The 21,614-nt window shown below is 33.1% G+C and overlaps 2 protein-coding genes across 3 annotated transcripts in view; both read left to right on the forward strand.

Moving 5' to 3' along the window:
- The window catches only part of LOC114328722 (gamma-tubulin complex component 5), a 54,552-nt gene that overhangs the window by 22,847 nt on the left and 10,091 nt on the right, over window positions 1-21,614 (forward strand). For both annotated transcript variants that reach the window (XM_028277666.2, XM_050656011.1), the window contains 3 exons: window positions 12,466-12,754; window positions 18,646-18,862; window positions 19,749-20,046. In XM_028277666.2, coding sequence (XP_028133467.1) covers window positions 12,466-12,754; window positions 18,646-18,862; window positions 19,749-20,046 — 804 coding nt within the window. The remainder of the gene's footprint in view (window positions 1-12,465; window positions 12,755-18,645; window positions 18,863-19,748; window positions 20,047-21,614) is intronic.
- On the forward strand, window positions 8,628-10,961 carry LOC126888015 (uncharacterized). Its single transcript, XM_050656012.1, has 2 exons — window positions 8,628-8,969; window positions 10,095-10,961. The coding sequence occupies exons 1-2, from the start codon at window positions 8,643-8,645 to the stop codon at window positions 10,914-10,916; spliced, it is 1,149 nt and encodes a 382-aa protein (XP_050511969.1). The 5' UTR covers window positions 8,628-8,642; the 3' UTR covers window positions 10,917-10,961.

Here is a 21,614-nt window from a genome sequence, read left to right on the forward strand (position 1 = left end):
ACAGTAATAACTTTAAGCTAATTATGTATTTAATGTCTATGTGTATAAATTCGAATGTAGAATTCGAATATCAATTTTCTATATCCGAACTATTTTATTGGAGCTCCAAAATAAGTACACTCAACGTAACTTCAAACTGACTTCGGTCCTGATGAGTCAAATAATCTGTTTAGACTATGAACTCAAAAGAGTTCAACCCAAATTTATAAGCTCACAATATATAGCAACAGTTCATCAAAAAGGGCATAGCCTTAAAAAATTGCATTGCATAATATATTCAACATTCGGTTTTATAATAAACAGTAAAATATAACAAAAACTAAATAAACAGGTCATGTAGGGTCTAGGACGCTTCATCGCCGCCGTTTCGATGCCGCCAGTTTATCGCCGGCCCATTCATCGCCGGCCGATTCATCGCCAGTCAGTTAATCGTTATCGGATATAGGTATTTCCGAATTTTCGACTGTTACATTTATTATTTATTTTTAGTATTAATTAGGAATTCTAGGAAATGACCATTCCCGTTGCCATACTTAATCTTTTAATAGACTTTTAAACTTTTATAATATAAAATTAATGGTAATCTTTTAAATTTCACGGTCAACATTTCCAACCAAGAGAAACTGTTTCTTAAATTCGAAAAGAACCCAAAATTTCTGTACAAAAATTTAGGAGAAGTAGAACAGTAAATAATAATATTTTTTATCTTTTTAATTTTCAAAAGTTTTGAACTGAATTTAACGTCGTGTCGTGCCATCTCCCATAATACAAAATCAACTGACTAACTGGCGATGAAACGGCCGGCGGTGAAACGGACGGCGATGAAATGGACTGGCGATGAACCAGCGGCATCGAAACGGCGGCGATGAACCGGCGGCGATGAAACGTCCCATTCCGGGTCATGTACATGAAGAAGAACTTGGTAATGTATCTTAGAAGGTCGCAGTGCTCATTGATAAACAATACATATAGTCGGAAAAATGAAAGAATACCCATGAACGATCAAATCATTCACATATTTTGTATTTGCTATTTTTTTTTTCATAAATAACAAACGAGAGAAATATATTATTAATAATCTGAATAATATGTGATTGCTGTGATCGTTCATGGGTATTCTTTCATTTTTCCGACTGTACATAAACGTTAAAATACGAAATGGGAAGATCATTTTGTAGAGGTATATCCGACAATATTTTTTGTTTTTATCCATTTTGAAAAAATGTGAAAACCTTGAATTATATTATCCATGTCTGTCTTTCCCAGAGACTTTGTAAACATAACTCCTCCGTCATTAGATCAGATAAATGACAAATAATGTATCGAATGAAAGCTTATAATCCAAAGATGGTATTAAAGGTGAGACATTGGACATAGGACTTCCGGTTTTCCAGCGGACGTGAAAATGTAAATTCAAAGTCTTGATAAAAGACGATGAAACGGCAAAAGATACCTCTTTGTATCACAGATTTGCCTACAAAGCCACGTTATTCGCTACACATTCGTCAATAACGGAGAAACCGTGATATGAAAGAGACGACGATTGCATTTCATTACACTCCGACCACCACCGATGTCCTACACGACGTGTTTCGCAGTAATATCAACCGCTCGTCAGGAACATCTAGGTGGATGGTCGAGGCGTAACGAAATGCATCGGGTCTTCCTGGTAATAATAAAATAACCAGACTTCAGTACACTAGGTAAGACATCTATATGAAATAAACGAAAAGATTTCTCTGGTATACAAAAGAAATCTTTTCCGCAGCGGACGTGAAAATGTAAATTCAAAGTCTTGATAAAAGACGATGAAACGGCAAAAGATACCTCTTTGTATCACAGATTTGCCTACAAAGCCACGTTATTCGCTACATATTCGTCAATAACGGAGAAACCGTGATATGAAAGAGACGACTTTTGATATGAAAGAGACGAAAGAGGTATCTTTTGCCGTTTCATCGTCTTTTATCAAGACTTTGAATTTACATTTTCACGTCCGCTGCGGAAAAGATTTCTTTTGTATACCAGAGAAATCTTTTCGTTTATTTCATATAGATGTCGTACCTAGTGTACTGCAGTCTGGTTATTTTATTATTACCAGGAAGACCCGATGCATTTCGTTACGCCTCGACCATCCACCTAGATGTTCCTGACGAGCGGTTGATATTACTGCGAAACACGTCGTTTAGGACATCGGTGGTGGTCGGAGACAATAATTCGTCCCACAATAACGTATGGAAGCGAGACATGGACTCTGAATCAGCGGGAAACGACAAAATTACTGGTACTTGAAAGAAAGATACTGCGGGCCATCTATGGGCCTTGCAGAGAAGACACAACAGGAGAATGGAGAAGAAGACACAATGATGAACTCAGACAGTATATGGAGATGCAAACATAGTACGCTACATTAAAGCAAACCGAATAAGAAGGCCGGCTTCGTGCTAAGATCGAGTGACGAAAGACTTCTGAACGCTACATTCTGGGAAAGGTCCGATAGCAAAAGGTCAGTTGGTCGCCCAAGAAAGAGGTGGAAGGGCGCAGTAGCCAGTGATCTATGCAAAATGGGAGTACAGCAATGGGAAATTGCTGCTCAGGACCGACAACAATGGAGGGAAATAGTAAACGCGGCCAAGACTCACATAGAGTTGTAGAGCGAAATGATGATTATGATAATGCATGAAATAATGCAAGCGATATATTACTCGACGCGCTTTAGCAAGACGAGAATAAATATATACTTCCGATTTTTATGTCACTTCCGGTTTAAAAGGTGTAATCGGAAGTGCCACATTTTAGTCGCTGAAATAGTATATGTTGTTCTGAAGCTATTTTCTTGTGGCATTTTTACAATTTTAACTATTTAGAATGGGAAATAAGCCACAATATTATTAAATTTGTCAATGATCCGGGAAAGGTTACAATTTCACAGGTCAAATTTATTTTTTATTGAACAAGACATCGTAAGTATTAAAGATTTGCTTTTCGGAATGATATCAAGTTCTGATTTAGATCGAATTATTTTTAGTTTACACATAATTTATCAAAATTCATATCAGAAACAAAGAAATATACATTTAAATAAATTTAATATTCTTTTAGAACAAAATAGTATACATACTTTTGATAACCTAAATAGAAATAATGACATATTAGCGACAGTTGTCAATCTATCAAATAGACAGTTAAATGCAACGGAGAATTTGGTATTGTCAAAGGGTTTAAACTATGCTGTTACTCATCCATCTATTCCAAAATTAGACATAATTAGTTCAGTGGAAAAAATATCACAGTGTTTACCAACTCATGAAAAAGAACAGTATAGGGTACTATGTAAACTTGAATTGGAAAAGACAAATCAAATTGAACAGAACATCAGTAAAGAGGAAATTAAAGCTTTAAAAACTTTAAAAAATGATGACTCCATAACGATCCTACCAGCGGATAAAGGAAATGCAACTGTAATAATGGATAAAATACAATACGAGGACAAAATTACAGATCTAATTACAAATGGACCTTATACCAAATTAACGAAGGATCCAACGAAAACACTGGAAAACAAAATCTATAGAACTTTATTCAAATTTAAAAATGATCTAACATACTATCAAAGAAAATTAATTACACCTCATTACAGTAAGTCACCACATTTTTATGGAGTACCGAAAATTCATAAAGCGAACATACCACTTAGACCCATTTGTAGTACCATCAGTTCTCCTTGTAGTGAACTATCAAAATTTTTATTAAACATTATAAAACCATTTGCTAATAATGATGACACATTTATAAAAAATACAAAACATTTTGTAAACAAATTATCAACTATTGAGTTTAATCCAAATAATATTTTAGTAAGTTTTGACATAAACAGTTTATTTACAAATGTGCCATTAGATAAAACTTTAAACATAATCAAAACGAAATTAGAGAATGATGATACATTGACAACTAGGACAAAACTAAATATATCAGCTATAATGGAGTTATTGACATTATGTACTAATAATACCTATTTTCAACTAAATAATGAATTTTATAAACAAAATTTTGGTCTAGCAATGGGCTCCTCTTTATCTCCATTATTGGCTAATATATTTATGGAGGATTTCGAAACTAATATCATTTCTAAACAAAATTTAAAACCCACTGTATGGTGGAGATATGTAGATGATGTGTTTTCAATATGGCCTCATAGATCAGAATTGTTGGATACATTCCTGAATATTATAAACGATCAAGAAGAGACAATAAAATTTACAATGGAAAAGGAATATAATAACACCCTGCCTTTCCTCGATGTTTTAGTCTTAAAGAAGGATACTGGATATGAGACTCAAGTGTATAGAAAACCAACACATACCAACAGATATCTCAATTACAAATCAAATCACAACATCAACGTTAAAAAGGGAATCATAAAATCCTTATATTATGATAGAGCCAAAATTACTTGTTCTAACGAAAATTCCTTTTTAGAAGAAAAACAATTCTTAACATCTGTTTTATTAAAAAATGATTATCCTTTATCGTTTATAAATAAGGAATTGTCAAGATTGGATCGAATGAAACAGAACAACATAGAACGGGATCCTACAACATTCACAAGAAATAATACGAGGAAAATATCAATACCATACATAAAAGGACTATCCGAGAAACTTAAAACAATAGGAAATAAATTCAACATTTCAACAACATTCAAAACAACCAACACATTGAGATCTATTCTATCTAAAACTAAACCTAACAATGAAGAAGAAAGGACAAAGAATTGTATTTATAAAATACCTTGTGAATGCGAACAGTTTTATATAGGTGAAACATCAAGACCATTAAACGTTAGAATAAGTGAACATCAATCTTATATTAAAAATAGAGAATTTGATAGATCTCAAATATGTCAACACGCATGGGATAATGAACATAGAGTTCAGTGGAGAGATACAAGTATAGTCCTGAAAGAAACAGACAGTAAAAAGAGAAAAATCAAAGAAGCGGCTCTAATTATGCTAAACGAAACCAATTGTGTCGCAAATTCCTCGGTGGAATGCAGTAGGATGTGGATACCCATACTGAAAGAGGAAGTCAATAGAAAGAAAATACCACAATTAGTAAGTCAATAGTCGAGTTAGTACATATTTTATATTTTAGTATTACTTATATACCCATGTATTATTGATATTATTTATAATTTAAACAAAATTATAGTAAAGTCAGAATTTGGTATTAATTTTGAGAGTAAATTAAATGTAAGACCAAATACTTACGATGTCGGGATAGTATCACGAGGTTTTTCCTGGTTTTCCCTCGTGATTTACTATGAGATCTCTAACGCGAGAATTTTAATGACACCGTTGCATGTGGTTGTCTTTTTAAAGACAGATCACATGCTATGATTTTTTGTGACGGATATTCTTGAGTTGGGGTTGATTTCATGTAATCGAATGAACTATCTTTCAGTAAAGTCGTCCCAGGAACGCAACTCATAAATATTGGCAATATCATTTTAAAGTCTTCTACTTTAAAATGTATCATATGTATCTGAATTGCCGATATAAATGAGTCAAATTAAATAAATTATTAGAAGAATTTTTTTACTAAGCAACAACATTTTTGTTTATATTAATAGTATTTTGTATTTTGACAACGGCACCCGATTTGGGCGTCGAAACGTTAATAAAAATCATTTTTTAATAATATTGTGGCTTATTTCCCATTCTAAATAGTTGAAATAGTATATGTGATATATCAATCATCGCGCATTGAAAAGTCGAGCTCGATTATTTAGTTTTGATGTCATTTTCGGTTAAAAAATTATGACCGGAAGTTTTGCAAAAATGACTCAAAATTAGTGAAATCGTATATCAATCGTTATAGAGTTACACGAAGAGTTTAAGTACGGACTTTCAGTTCTACTTCTGGTCGCGTTGGGCGAAATTCTAGTATTCTTCGCGTCAAGATATAAGAAATTTGGCCTGGCGCTGGTGGGATGTCCCTACCGATTTAGTATCATAATAACAAACAACAAACTCTCCAGAAGCGGATTCGCTAAAATTAAGGGGAAAGGAACAAATGCAAAATTTTGAAGCCTGTCAAAATTTTCAATGTGTTTTAAATGTAATCATTTTTTTCGAATCCTGAGAAAACTAATATGTAAGTATTTTTGAAAAATTTAAACGCAGAAAGAAAAATTATTTTATTACTGAGGGCCGAAAGTCCCTTGGAATGAATTAAAAGTTTCTTTTGAATGAGATATTTGAAATTAAAAATCACACTAAATTTTCTCTTAGGTTTTCACCCCTGTAACTAATTAAAATAAACATTATAGAAGTTTTCAGGGACTTTTGGCCTTCGGTAATAACGTAACGGCTTAAAGCCGAAAGTTCGTACCCATTCCCTTAACAAAAAAAAATTCAAGTCTTCAAGTAGATATATTTTAATGGGGTTGGAATAATAAATATAAATTTAAATATCATATATTATTATGTACAATGAAATAAGAGAAATTAACAAATTAAAGAAATTAAGGAAATTAATGATAATAACAATAAAAAATTAAAAGAGTGGTAGCAAAAATCAGAATTAAAAAGATAACATAATAACAAATAACAGAAGATAACATAGAAAAATAAAATTTGAAGTTTAGACGGAAAAAAATAAATACAAATTACAACTCTATGTCACTATCGCTGTCATCTTCACTAGAATCGTTATCTAATGTTATAATTATTGGTTTAATATGTGAGGTTAATGTTCTGTAATAATCTTCCGTTTTTATAACATGTGAAACACAATTTTGCCACAGCGTTGGGGAAATCTTTTTTATTTCTTCTACAACATGTGACACCGATTCGCTACTAAATTTGGGACAGCAGTTGTTTCGCCGTAAACTTTCCTTAAGTTGGCTCCGGATTAATTCAATGGGGTTGAAGACACAGTAGTAAGGAGGTAATCGCAATACATTATGACCATCACGTTTGGCTAATTCGTCTATAACAAATTGTTTCTCAAACACTTTTGTGTGAAGAACTTCCAACATTTCTTTTTTTGTATAATGTTTCTTCAAAATACAAATCATTGTCATACAAAAAATCAGATATCTGTTTTTTTGTCGAACCTACACCGGGGATTTTTCTAATTTGTTCGCTGTGGTACGTTGCGTTATCCATTACAATTACACTTTTTGGAGGCAAATTTGGCAACACCTTCTTTTCAAACAATTCCTTAAACAAGCTACTCGTCATATTTTCATGGTAGTCCAGCTTTGAATCTTTAATGTTTTTTGCCGATAGTAAAAAACTTTCCCCTCCAAGCCAGCCATTTTTGGATCCAATATTCAGAATACTTATTCGCTGACCTCTATTAATTGGATAATTGGGTGCACATTTAATAGAATCGTCTGTCCAACCTTTTTGAGCATTATCGTGGGTATCGAACCATGTTTCATCTAGATAAAATATGGTCTTCCTTCATCTCTAAATTTAGATGTAGCATCCAAGTATTCATTTCTCCATTTAATTAGACGAGGAGAATCCATTATTGATGATCGGTTATTAATTTTCTTGTATCGAAAACCAATGTGATTCAAAAATCTTGATAAAGTTGAAGGCGAATACGTAATGGAATAGTCTTTAACAAGTTGATCGTAGATCATACTAAGCGTTGGAACTAGGTTCTTTGAAAAGAAATTGTAAATTGCTCTTCTAATTACCTCAGCATCTTTTTCATTTACTGCTTTATGTGTAGAAAAGTCACTCCGCTTTTTACGAGGTTGAATTCTATTCGTAACAATTTTCCACACTGTTGTATATGGCATCCTTGTCAGTCGAGATGTTGTCTTGATGAGGAATTTACCGTCTTCTGGATTTGGATTATCTTCTTTCACAGTTTGATAAACATTCCTAATAATTTCTTTGGCATCATCAGATAAATGTACACGTGTTTTACACTTAGCACTAGCTTCACCGACTTCAGACATTTTACTTGAATACTCGCGATCTAACCTTCTATCTAAATGCAAGAAAATAACTGCCTGAATGTGCAAATGTCAAACTTAAATATGTTTGCCCCCCTTTCATAATGTTCCATAATGTATGTTTTCTGGATAAATAAATGATACTTAATTTTACCTAAATACCTATAAGCACGAGAATTATGTGTAAAGCTATAGAATAATAATTAGAGGTATATCTTATCTTTAACTAATGCTCTTTCTAATGATTCTTTAATTTTTTTTATTTAAAGATAGAAAGCTGCATTATCGGAAGTCCATTTTGTTTAAAGTGAAAACGATATAAAACACATTATAATCTAAAGCATTGCTTCCACCGGAGGAACAAATAGCAACATGTAGCAACATTTTTGTTGCCTGTGTTTCTTCTTGTTTGTAAATTTAGGAACTGATTAGCAACAAATGTAAACTTTTTATTTCCACTGACAGAACTTTTTGTTTCCGGTCGTTTCTGATAACTGAGAGAGAGCAACTTAGTGTTTCCACCGCGGTTGGTAAACATGGATCAAGATGATGAAATAGCTGCAGCAGCGGCGGCCTATATAGTGTTGTCGGCAAAAAAGAAAAAAAGAAAGCACAAATGTTGGGTGAACCAAGTCTCTGTGATTGAAGTGAATATGGTGGCATGCATCTACTCAATGTATTAAAAAAAGACGATGTATACATAGGAAATAATAAAAATAACGGTAGTGTCAAAAATTTTTTACGAATGTCCAGCACCGATTTTGAATGGTTATTATGTCAAATTGCCCCCAAAATACAGAAAGAAGATACAAATTATAGACAAGCCATTTCACCAATGGAACGACTACTGCTCACACTGCGATTCCTTGCAACAGGCGATTCTTACCATTCCTTGATGTACTTGTTCAAAATTTCGGTATCATCAATTAGTAGAATTATACCAGAAGTATGTAAAGTAATCGCTGAAGTTCTGAAGGATAAACTTAAGGTAAGTAGATACCTCGGTAGATATACAACTTTTCAATCAAATGACATAATGTAATTAGTAGTAGACATTTTATTAAATTTTAATAAAAACCAATTTTTTGAAGTGTGAGAAAAAAATTAACAAGATATTCTATTTAAATTCTAAATAAAAAATTTAAAAAATCTAATTAAAAAATTAAAGAGATATTCTTTTTAACAAATAATATTTTATCAGTAATTTACATCAAGTCCTGCATCTGACATGGCCAGACGTATCGCATCAGATATAGATGATTCTTGAAGATTTCTACAAGGCTGCTTTTCTTTTGAGAGTGTCGAATTGTTTGTCTCTGTTTGGGGAAGATAGTTAGTTTCATAACAAGAGCTATTTGGGGATGGCATAGGTGTGTGTGTTGTTGAGGCTGGTGATGTTACAGAGTCATTGGTACTGGATGAGTAATAGTTCTGGTTATCTGAATAATATCTTGCTGTGTTGTTATTGGCCGAAGGTGTATGCCAACTTTGATAACATGGAAATGGCCGATCGTATTTACCCATAGATGCGTCATACAAAATATTAGAGATCAAATGCTCTACCGTGTTTTTAGCGTTTTCATTTTGAAGATTTTCGATTTTACAGGCAACTAGTTCGCCGAAAATTTGGAACCGATTACGTGGCTTTTTATTTTGTAGCTGCTTCAGCAATACATATGCCTCTTCCTGTCGTTCGTCAGTTTTCACATCAGCTTGTCTTTTCTTCATTGTTTTTGGACTTTTAAAGAGCCTAGGTCCCTGTTTACTTTTTGTAATGCTGCTTGTGGAAGGCGTTGGAGATCTGGTTCTGTTTTCATTAGGCTTTGTAGGTGTTTCAGTAATAGCAGCAACAGTTTTGTTCAGAGTGTCGACGTCATTGTTCGCCTCTCCAACAATAAAAGAAGAATCAGTTACTGCATCTGCCTCGTCTGCTATATTGGAATCTTGCGATTCAACTTCCCCGCTGTCCGTTGCACTGCTGTCTGACCCATCATCTTCACCCTGAAAATTAAAAATATATTTTTACTTCTTACTCTTTTAATATGAAATACAAATTATATTTAAAGCGAGAGAAGTTTTGATTAAACAAATTTACCGGTTTTTTATTTTTCAGATGCCTCAGAGTAGAGAGGAGTGGCTTATTACGGGACATCAATTCGCTAATCTTTGGAATTTTCCTAAATGTGCCGGGGTTATGGATGGCAAACACATTATGATACAAGCACCAAAACATAGTGGCAGTGAATTTTATAATTATAAGTCCTTCTTCAGTGTGGTGTTATTTATTGTGGCCAACGCAAATTATGAGGTGATGTATCTTAATGTGGGCAGCCAAGGTCGTATATCCGACGGTGGAGTGTTTGACAGTACTCATTTCAAAAAAATGTTATATCAAAACACGCTCAATTTGCCTGAATTAGAACCATTGCCAGGAAGAACAAAAGCTGTTCCGTTTGTTTTTCTAGGAGATGACGCTTTTCCCCTATCACCAAACTTATTGAAACCTTACCCTGGCACTCAAGAGAAAGGTTCCTCAAAACGAATTTTTAATTACCGCTTGTCACGCGCTAGGCGTATTTCTGAGAACGTTTTTGGAATCATGTCTGCTAGGTTCAGGGTATTAAGAAAACCCATGCTACTTGAACCCGACAGAGTGGAATTAGTTGTTGCTGCATGTGTATATCTCCATAATTTTCTGAGAAGCAGTTTACATTCCCGAAAGTCATACTCACCTCCTGGCACCTTTGATTCAGAAGACAAAGATACGGGCGAAAGGATCCCAGGTTCTTGGAGAAACGAAATAAACAACAATATGTTTGCATCACTGCAAAAACAAGCACGTAATTCAACGTTGGAAGCTAAACAAGTTCGAGATGAATTTGCTCAATATTTTATGTCACCCGAAGGAATGGTTCCATGGCAAAATAATTTTTAACTTTGTATAAAAATTACAAATAAAACAAAAAAAATACGTACCTCACTTGTAGTTATTCCTTTTTCAGTACATTTTCTAACTTTGTTCCTGCCCGCAAGAAACAACAAGACTTCATAAGCAAACCACTTTGAAATAAATACGGCGCCGGCTCCCGACTTTTTTAACGTACGATATTTTTTTCTTTCTCTATAGAATTGTGCAATAACATTTTTCATTTTTCTTTTCACTTCTTCTATATTTGAGCCTGTTTTTTCTGCCAATGTTGTCCAAGCATCGTGTTTCGCATTTCTACATTTATACTGGGCGTGCTTTGTATTCCATAAACACTCACAAAGCTTATAGTTTTCGATTAATTCGAGTACTAACTCATTTGTCCACATGAACGGCATTTTTCTATTTTTTCACACGTCCGACCGACTATAAATTATTCCACGTTCGCCGTCGAGCTGCACTAGACAAAAACAAGTCACTACAAGTTGCTGTATCTGTTTCCACTCAGACAACAATATGTTTATGTTGCCTGTTGTTGCCGTATTTCTTTTGAAGTTTACCGATAAAACTGGAAACCACCAACAATCGCAAACATGCAACATTTGTTGTCGAAACAAGAAGAAACACTTAGGAACTTTGAGGAACTTTGCGAAACATTTTTAAGCAACAAGCAATAGAAACACAAAAGTTCCTTCATGTTCCTCTGGTGGAAACTATACTTAACTCCATAAAATTCACGTAATGAGCGCATTGGACATAAAAATTGTTTGTGATCGTTTGTAATTGATTCCAAGCAAGTTAATTTTAGATGACTAAACGAATTCGTCTACAGTAAACAAAATTTTTAATACATTGTCTAGAAATTTTAATTTTAATAATGTATTTGCATTGATAGGTAACGAGTCAGTTCTGTAAATAATATAAAGTACGGCCCTAGTAGCTGTTCCAAAACTATTGCCACCCGTCGCAAAGACAATTGAGGGATTAGTAACGTCAACTATTTATTATGATACTAAATCGGTAGGGACATCCCACCAGCGTCAGGTCAAATTTCTTATATCTTGACGAAAAGAATACTTACGAAGTACAAGTGCTTGTATTTACTGGTTTTTTAAACTTCTTGCTCTTCTTTTTCTTTTATATAGGCAGTACTGCCTGTTTTTCTTTAACAATGCCTTTTATTCTGTCCCTAAATTGTCATTCCATCTTTTCCTTGGGCGTTCTATACTTCTTCTGCCTAACGGTGACTTATAACTCAACTTATAACGGTGGTATTAAAGGTAAGAAATGTAACCTTGGACTGCCGGTTGCAGAGTTGCAACTGAAAGTACTGTTTTAAACTCGCCGAAATAGTGCAAGCGATATATTACTCGACGCGCCTTAGCAAGACGAGAATAAATATATGCCTACTTTTTTTATACCGGTTTTTATATGACTTCCGGTTAAAAAGGTGTAATTTAATAATCTATTTTTTTAACTTAACGATTCTATTTCTTAGACTCTCACCACCCATATTAAGTATACCATATTAGATCGTATAACGGTGTTTTTTTTATAGAAACAATTTATGAAGAATTTGTTAGAAGAAGCATAGAAGAATTATGCAGCTTCTTTGATAGCGACTTGATGCCTAAAGATACATGTGAAACGGACAAAGAATGTAAAGAAGGGGAAATATCTTACAAATACCCTGTTATATGGTCTGATGATATTTCTCAGCCCACGGAAATGGATAAACTAGAAAATTTAGTTGATACATCTGATGGCTTTCTAATGGAGGCTTTTGAAGACTATTTTAAGTCTGAGGAAACTCAGCAGAGAAGTGAGGAAATAACTCTTTATGACAAGTAAGTCTAAGCAATATTTTTCTATACATCTCTGTCTTGGACCCTCACTCCTAGTGGAGTATTGGGCGCATCTGCGTTTCTTGGCCGGTGGTGTAAGACGGCTGGTGGCCAGCTCAGCGCATTTTCTTTGTGTTTATTTTTTGGGTAATCTGCGTACCAGATTCTTCCATTTTCCTCTGTTTCTTGATTTGTTTTTCACTTCCCCCCATCTTAAGCCGATTCTGGTGTGTTCTCTGGTTACTGATTTTTTCCAGGTATTATCTGATCTTCCCCTCTTTCTTGTCCCCTCAGGTTGATATTCGATTGCTTGTCTTGTGAGGTTACTAGGATCTTTCCTTAGCGTATGGCCGATCCATTTCCATTTCTTCTGCCTAATTGTTGTTATTATACTGGTTTGTTTTGTTCTTTTCCATAGTTCTTCATTCATTATTTTATTACACCAGTAAATTTTTAGGATCTTTCTTAAAGACCTATTTATAAAAGTCTATAACCTCTTTGTTGTGCTTTCGTCGTGCTTCCAAGATTCTGCTCAATTAGGCCAGGGTAATAAGACAAAAATATACCCTGTTCGTGACACTTCAGCAGCCAGGGTACTGAAGCGTTTTTTCGACAGGTAATACCTATAGGAACAAATTATAACTATTTCCTGCGTAGGATCTGGCGGCCATTTTTATTTATAAACAATTAACTGTCAGAAAATGACATTTCCCCTTTTTTTGAAATCAACGGAAAACAGTGAAACTTATGATTTTTTTAGTACAAATATCTTCGAGATTATGGAAACAGCTTTAAAATGACGTATTACAAAGTTTGATATACTCATTTATTTTTAATATAATTGCGAAAAAAGGTCGGAATTGCAAAAAAAAAATATTTTCTCAATAACTGTTGTAAAATTTAGTGTACAGCTTTGAAATTTTTGTCAAATGAGGGTTCTTTGGTGCTTAATATGTGATAAAAATTTCAAAGCGATTCATTCAATTGTTTAAATTTTATTCAAATTGTTTATCCCAGAGAGCATTTTTTTTGCAATAACATAAGTCAGAAAAAAATTACCTTAGAACCATTCCACAGGTGTCAAACAGAAGAGCATGAGCTACATTTTCAACATGGTTTAAAAAAGTGAATAAAAAATTCGTTTATTAGTAATAAATAATTACGCAAAAGTATCATCCATTTTTCTTTATAAACTTTTTGAATAACTTTTTCCAAAAAAATTAACTTTTTTACCCTGTTCTAATTGCACAACTACCAAGTAATGTTATCTATATCATAATTGATAAAAAATTGTAATAAATATGTATAATTTCTTATATAACAAAATAAAAAGTTTATAAGGAAAGATTTACGATACTTTTGCATAATTATTTATTACTAATAAATGCATTTTTTATTCCCTTTTTTTAAACCAAGTTGAAAATATAGCTCATGCTCTTTCATTTGACACCTGTGGAATGGTTCTAACGTCATTTTCTTCTGACTTATGTTATTGCAAAAAAATGCTCTCTGGGATAAACAATTTGAATAAAATTTAAACAATTGAACGAATCGCTTTGAAATTTTTATCACATATTAAGCACCAAAGAATCCGTAATTGACAAAAATTTAAAAGCTGTACACTAATTTTTACAACAGTTATTGCGAAAATAATTTTTTTTGCAATTCCGACCTCTTTTCGCAATTATATTAAGAATAAATGAGTATATCAAACTTTGTAATACGCCATTTTAAAGCTTTTTCCATAATCTCGAAGATATTTGTACTAAAAAAACCATAAGTTTCCCTATTTTCCATTGATTTGAAAAAAAAAGTGAAAAATGCCATTTTTTGACACTTAATTATTTATAAATAAAAATGGCCGCCAGATCCTACGCAGGAAATAGTTACAATTTGCTCTTATAGGTATTACCTGTCGAAAAAACGCTTCACTACCCTGGCTGTTCAAGTGTCATGGAAAAAACCTTATTACCCTGGACTAAATAGAGTAATATGCTTTTTACACAAGTATTGAATACATTGATTTTTGTTGCTTCTGATATTTCGCTTGCTTGCCAGATTTTATTTAACATATTGAAGGCGAATTGTGCCTTCGTTATTCTTGCTTGTATGTCTTTCGTGCATCATCCTGTTCCTTCCATGATTGATCCCAAATAAGGTAAAGCGCTCACTAACGTGGCAACCAAATGGCGTGCCAATGGCGTCGAAGTGGTGTGGTGATCCAGTGGCAGGTAGAATAATTGCTAACTCCAAAAACAGACGAACCACTCTGCAGCACTACTCTGTGGTAGTGATGTAACGAATATTCGTATTCGCATTCGCGAATATTCGCATGTTTTTGGATATTCGCATTCGCATCCACATTCGCGAAATTTGTGCGAATGTTTTGCGAATATGAAAACCAGAAAAAAATTTTTTAAGATAATATTAAGTTAATAAAATCAAAATCTATTCACTTCTCATCTTTTTTTCTTAAGAAAAGGTAACTTAACCTCAAACATGCAGCTACTCTCAAATGAAAATATGCAGGACACAACAGCGGACAAAGAGACTGAAGGTGGAATGAAGCGATCACTCACTGGAGACCTTGGGACTACAAAAGAGGAAGGGGCAGTCCACAGACGAGATGGTCGAATGACCTAAAATGATACGAAGGGACCAGATCGATAGCATTAGCACTGAACCAAGAAGAGTGGAAAAATAAGGGGGAGGCCTACGTTCAACTTTGGACAAAGGAAGGGCAATAGATAGACAGAACTTAAACTTGTATCCTAATCACATTATCAGCCTTCACTTTTTTTTATTATTTGGTATTATAATAAAGCTTAAGATTCAGATTGATTTAAACTAAATATCAATTAACTCTTCATCAAAAATTTAGGAAACATTACAAAAAAAGAAACAAATTTTAAAAAACTGAATATTCGCATTCGCATCCGCATTCGCAAATGTCGGTAGCAGATATTCGCATTCGCATTCGTATTCGCGAATGTTCAAAAAATGACATTCATTACATCACTACTCTGTGGCGCCACAAAGTAGTTAGCTGTAAATGCTTATGTAAATTAAACGTGCCATTTCAGACGAGCGACCGGCCACTGTCGCTCGAGAGTATACCTGACAATAGGGAACTTGCACATTTTTTTTATTACATAATAATGTTCAGTTTTGTTTAAAAATGAGATTTCCAAAATTTCAAGCTTCAAAAACTCGTAATAACTTAGAAATACATATTTAAAGTCTTCTGCGGTATAAAATAGTTCAAATGACCCGTGACCTCACATAGTTTTACATTAGTTATTAGTATGGTTATATTTCGCTGTGTCTAGGTATACTCTAACGTGTACGCAAATAAAAAAGTTAGGTACACGCGAATTAAACTTCATCAAGCCAGTAACGTCATTATTTAGCGTGCGCAGTGACTGTATATAATATTTTGGTACATGCTATTTTGATATGTTTAGTGTTTGTTTGATAGAAGAATATTTGTTAAGGGAAGGGAATCAGGACTATTCAGATGTTTCAAACTTAATTGTAATAAATCAATGTATATACAGGGTGTCCCGAAAAGATTGGTCATAAATTATACCACACATTCTCGTGTCAAAAATAGTTCCATTGAACCTAACTTACCTTAGTACAAATGTGCTCATAAAAAAAGTTACAGCCCTTTGAAGTTACAAAATAAAAATAGATTTTTTTCAATATATCGAAAACTATTAGAGATTTTTTATTGAAAATGAACATGTATCATTCTTATGACAGAAACATCTTAAAACAAAATTGTAGTAAAATTTGTCCACTCCATAAAAATGTTATGGGGGTTTTGTTCCCTTAAGCCCACCCAAACTTTTGTGTACGTTCCAATTAATTCATTATTGTGGTTCCATTAGTTAAACACAACGTTTTTAAAACTTTTTCGCCTCTTAGTATTTTTTCTATAAGCCATTTTTTATCGAGAAGCGGCTTCGTTTTTAATATATTTACATAAAAATTTTATGGGGCTTTTGTTCCTTTAAACCCCCCAATGTTTGTGTACGTTCCAATTAAACTACTATTGTGGTACCGTTAGTTAAGCACAGTGTTTTTAAAACTTTTTTGCCCATTAGTCTTTTTTTGATAAGTCCCCTTTTATCGAGATTTGGCTTCTTTTTCCAAATATACCTAAAAATGTAAATTATAAATAAATTTTCAGATTATTAACAGGTATCTTATAATCGTACTTAACCTTAACTTAAATAACAAATATGTGGTGGATTCGACAAATATTCAAAATATCTCGATAAACACTAGCTTATCGAAAAAGTACTAAGAAGCAAAAAAGTTTTAAAAACATTCGAGTTTAACTAATGGTGCCACATTAATAATTTAGTTGGAACGTACACGGGGGTTTAAGGGAACAAAACCCCCATAAAATTTTGATGGGATGCACAAATTGCATTTTAATTTTTTTTAAGATGTTGCTGCTATAAGAATGCCCCATGTCCATTTTCAATAAAAAATCGTTAAGAGTTTTCGATATATGAAAAAAAAATCTATTTTCATTTTGTAACTTCAAAGGGCTGTAACTTTTTTTGTGTGCACTATTGTATATAGGTAAGTGAGGTTCAATCAACCTATTTTTGATCCCAGAATCTGTGGTGTAATTTATGACCAATCTTTTCGGGACACCCTGTATAAAAGTGTATATTTAGGTTAGCAAAATAAATATATGTATTTAGTTGACATGACACGTACAAAATATTGTTAAAATAATTTTTGTACGTAAGTTAATTATTATAATCAACTATTCTAAATGGGAAATAAGCCACAATTTAACTAAAAAAATGATTTTATTAACGTTTCGACGTCCAAATCGGATGTCACTGTCAAAATACAAAAATTAGTCAGATTAAATAAATTATTAGAAAAAATTTTTTACTAAGCAATAACATTTTTGTTTAATTTAATAATATTTTGTATTTTGACAACGACGTCCGATTTAAACGTCGAAACGTTAATAAAATCATTTTTTTTATTTAAATTGTGGCTTAGTTCCCATTTAGAATAGTTGATTACAAAAATGCCACAAGGAAATAGCTTCAGAACAAGTTAAATATTATTGTGAAAGCTTTAGGTCTTAGTTTTATTTTAATTTTGGACGGTAATATTATTTGACTTATAACTAAAAAAATATATTAATTTATAGTCTCTTAACTTTTTCATACTGTTTTAAAATGTTGTTAAACTCATTAAAACAACTAAATAATTGTCCACACTGCATAGTTAATTTAAAAACAAACACTAAACAAATAAAAAATAAGAGATCTATTTACTAAGAATCAATATTAAAATTAAAGTGTAAACACAACGCGATTAAACAAATTCCAACACTCTGACACTCATAACTTTTTTATTTGCGTACACGTTAGCGTGTGCCTAGACACAGCGTTATACTTAGGTATATTCCTCTTCTCCTTTAGTTTATTGGGCTCCACCTACTTGGGTATTTGGCCAGCTCGTCGTCGGGGAATAAAGGAAAAGTATGTATATTCTAATGACATTTATCGTATGTCGTTGTAATAATATATACCAGTTTGTTGAGATTGGAGTTTGATACAGTTTTTGAAGGAAAGGAAAGAAGGTTTACTATTGAAAATAAAACCATTTTGTAAAAGTACAAATTTTCTACGAATAGTTCAAACGATCAAAATCACTTTTAACGTCACGACGTCACGACGCGTTTTGGAGTGGCTGGTATAACTTGAATTTTTAGTCGTCTTTAGGGGCCAAACGAAAGACAATCAAAACTTTTTTATCTTTGATACAGGTTCTAAATTATGTTCTGTTGTGATTTATAACATTAATATTATATAACAAATATTTTTAAGTATTTATATGTATCTTTATTTAAGGATATCCAAGATTACTAAAGCTTTCTTCCCAGTGTCAAATTTCTTTGAAAAAATACTTAATACAATTCTCAAAGAACATTTTACAATTTCTGGGTTAAAAGTGAAGAAAATTCTGATCGAACAGCATCATCTCGAAAAGCAGTTCCAGTTTCTTCGGCATATTTTTTTGTTTTTTGACAATTTAATTTTTCCGTTCTACAGACGGTTTTTTATTAAGGTAAGATTACAAACTATTGTTTCAAATACACTACTCCAAGAAATTAACGAACCTCCTTAAAAATAGGTCACTTTTGATGTCTCGAATTTCCTAAACTGTTGTTTGATTTAAGTGATTTTTTTATTATGTTATAGCCTTATTCTTTAACTACCGTTGTAATAAAATTGTTGCTAGACAGTTAAATTGTCACTGTATACCGGGTGTACTAATCAAACTGTTTTTTTTTTTCTCAAAGTTCACCATACCGTGTGGAATATTCTAGCATTTATAAAATACTGAAATTAAATCCCAACTATAGCCTCGGGTTTTCTTAACATTATGGTTTTTGATTCATTCGCTTATGTTAAATAATAAAAAAGTTAGGTACTTTAACAACTAGACATGTTCTTCATTAATACAGGGTGTTTCTAAATAAGTGCGGCAAACTTTATGAGAAAATAATGATAGTTTGCTTTATAAACATAATATGTCTGCAAATGCTTCGTTTCCGAGATACGGAATGCTGAAATTTTTCTTACAAACTGACGATTTACTTATTGCTCTAAAACCGGTTGAGATATGCAATTGAAATTAGTTAGGTTTTAAGAGTTGGTTATTGCGCATTGTTTGAGATACAATTAAGAATTTTATATTCTCCATTGGCGCGCATACGGGTCATATTACCCGTATGCATCGAAGATCTTATATGTCATCGGCATAGCTGATGTTGTTAATAAAGTATGCTGTTTACTTTAATACCCTTATTAGAGTCTGCCACTGCTTCTGCGAAGGCTTTTCTACGTATTAATTAAAGAGCATTGGAGAAAGTATACAACCTTGCCTTACTCCTTTTTTAATTGAGAATATTTTTTATTGGTTTAATTTTATTTTTTGATTTCATTTTTAGGTTTATGCTCAAAGTAAAAACTGGGGAAACGACATTTGGCTTACTTCTCACCTTCAAGACATAATTATGGATAGTTACCCCGACTTTTATGAAAATTGTTGCGTTCAAGTCAATAAAAATTGGAAAGTTTGTAGTGACGCACTGGAGGCTTGCAACATGATCAGCGTTAACATAGAAATCCCGTGGCCATTAAATATCATTATCAGTTCGTCTCAAATGACGATATACAAGGACATATTTCACTTTATTCTGAAGATTAAATGGGGGCTGTATACTCTGAACCATCTATCTTTTAACGGTATGAATTAACTAATGCGTTTATTAGAATTTAAGCATCTATTTGGGTCTCACAATCGCAAATAAGGAATTCAGAGGTATAGTCCGGGGTAATAAGGATTTTTCCATGACACTTCAACAGCCAGGGTACTGAAGCGTTTTTTTGACAGATAATATCTATAAGAACAAATTGTAACTATTTCCTATTGACGGTAGGATCTGGCGGCCATTTTTATTTATAAACAATTTAGTGTCAAAAAACGGCATTTTTCCTTTTTTTTCAAATCAATGGAAAACAGTGAAACTTATGGTTTTTTTTTTTTAGTACAAACATCTTCGAGAGTATGGAAAATGCTTTAAAATGACTTATTACAAAGTTTGATATACTCATTTATTGTTAATACAATTGCGAAAAAGGTCGAAATTGCAAAATAAAATAATTTCGCAATAACTACATATTGTAAAAATTAGTGTACAGCTTTGAAATTTTTGTCAAATAAGGGTTCTTTGGTGCTTAATATGTGATAAAAATTTCAAAGCGATTCATTCAATTGTTTAAATTTTATTAAAATTAAACTAAGTTATCAATCGAAGCAGCGCAGAAAACGACAATAAATATCGCCTCCGTACCACCAGATTGACAACAGGTGGAATACTTTCTTTGGTTACACCTCCTGAAACTTTTACAATTTATAAGTCATACAGGTGCCGAGAAAATTAAGATGAGAGAATTTTAAATAATTCACAACTCATCTACTCAGCATGGTAAAGCTCCAACAAGAAAGATTCCTTAATACTCAAAAGAGTAAATGAATTAAAAATGTATAAACATTCTCAATTTCTTTGCAAAACGAAAATGCAGCAGCTGCATAATACTCTGGTTAAAGCGGAGAGTGCAGGAAGAGTCTATACCGGTTTCGGAGATCTTTTTCCCCTCATCAGTAAACCCATATCCTCTTCTCTCCGCTTTAACCATTTACCATAGCTTAGGGCCTTCCCGAATTGCAAAGAAAGAAATGTCACGGATGAACTAGGGCCATCTACCGGAAAACAAACTAAGTTATCAATCGAAGCAGCGCAGAAAACGACAATAAATATCGGATATGGTGGTACGGAGGCGATATTTGTGGTGGTACGGAGGCGATATTTATTGTCGTTTTCTGCGCTGCTTCGATTGATAACTTAGTTTGTTTTCCGGTAGATGGCCCTAGTTCATCCGTGACATTTCTTTCTTTGCAATTCGGGAAGGCCCTAAGCTATGGTAAATGGTTAAAGCGGAGAGAAGAGGATATGGGCTTACTGATGAGGGGAAAAAGATCTCCGAAACCGGTATAGACTCTTCCTGCACTCTCCGCTTTAACCAGAGTATTATGCAGCTGCTGCATTTTCGTTTTGCAAAGAAATTGAGAATGTTTATACATTTTTTATTCAAATTGTTTATCCCAGAAAGCATTTTTTTTGCAATAACATTGTCGGTAAATGTCGGTAATCGTTTTTTTTTTTTTTCGGTAGATGGCTCTAGTACATCCGTGACATTTCGTTCTTTGTAATTCGAAAAGGCCCAAAGTATGATGCCTGGGGAAATCGGAG

The sequence above is a fragment of the Diabrotica virgifera genome, chromosome 7, assembly GCF_917563875.1.
Source record: "Diabrotica virgifera virgifera chromosome 7, PGI_DIABVI_V3a".
In the NCBI taxonomy this organism is placed as follows: domain Eukaryota; kingdom Metazoa; phylum Arthropoda; class Insecta; order Coleoptera; family Chrysomelidae; genus Diabrotica; species Diabrotica virgifera.

What these genes read in the sequence shown, in the direction of transcription:
- LOC126888015 (XM_050656012.1), top strand. Translation starts at nt 8,643, where the DNA reads ATGCATCTACTCAATGTATTAAAAAAAGACGATGTATACATAGGAAAT. An exon ending in TTCTGAAGGATAAACTTAAG is followed by an intron (nt 8,970 to 10,094) that starts GTAAGTAGATAC and finishes TTTATTTTTCAG; the next exon opens with ATGCCTCAGAGTAGAGAGGA.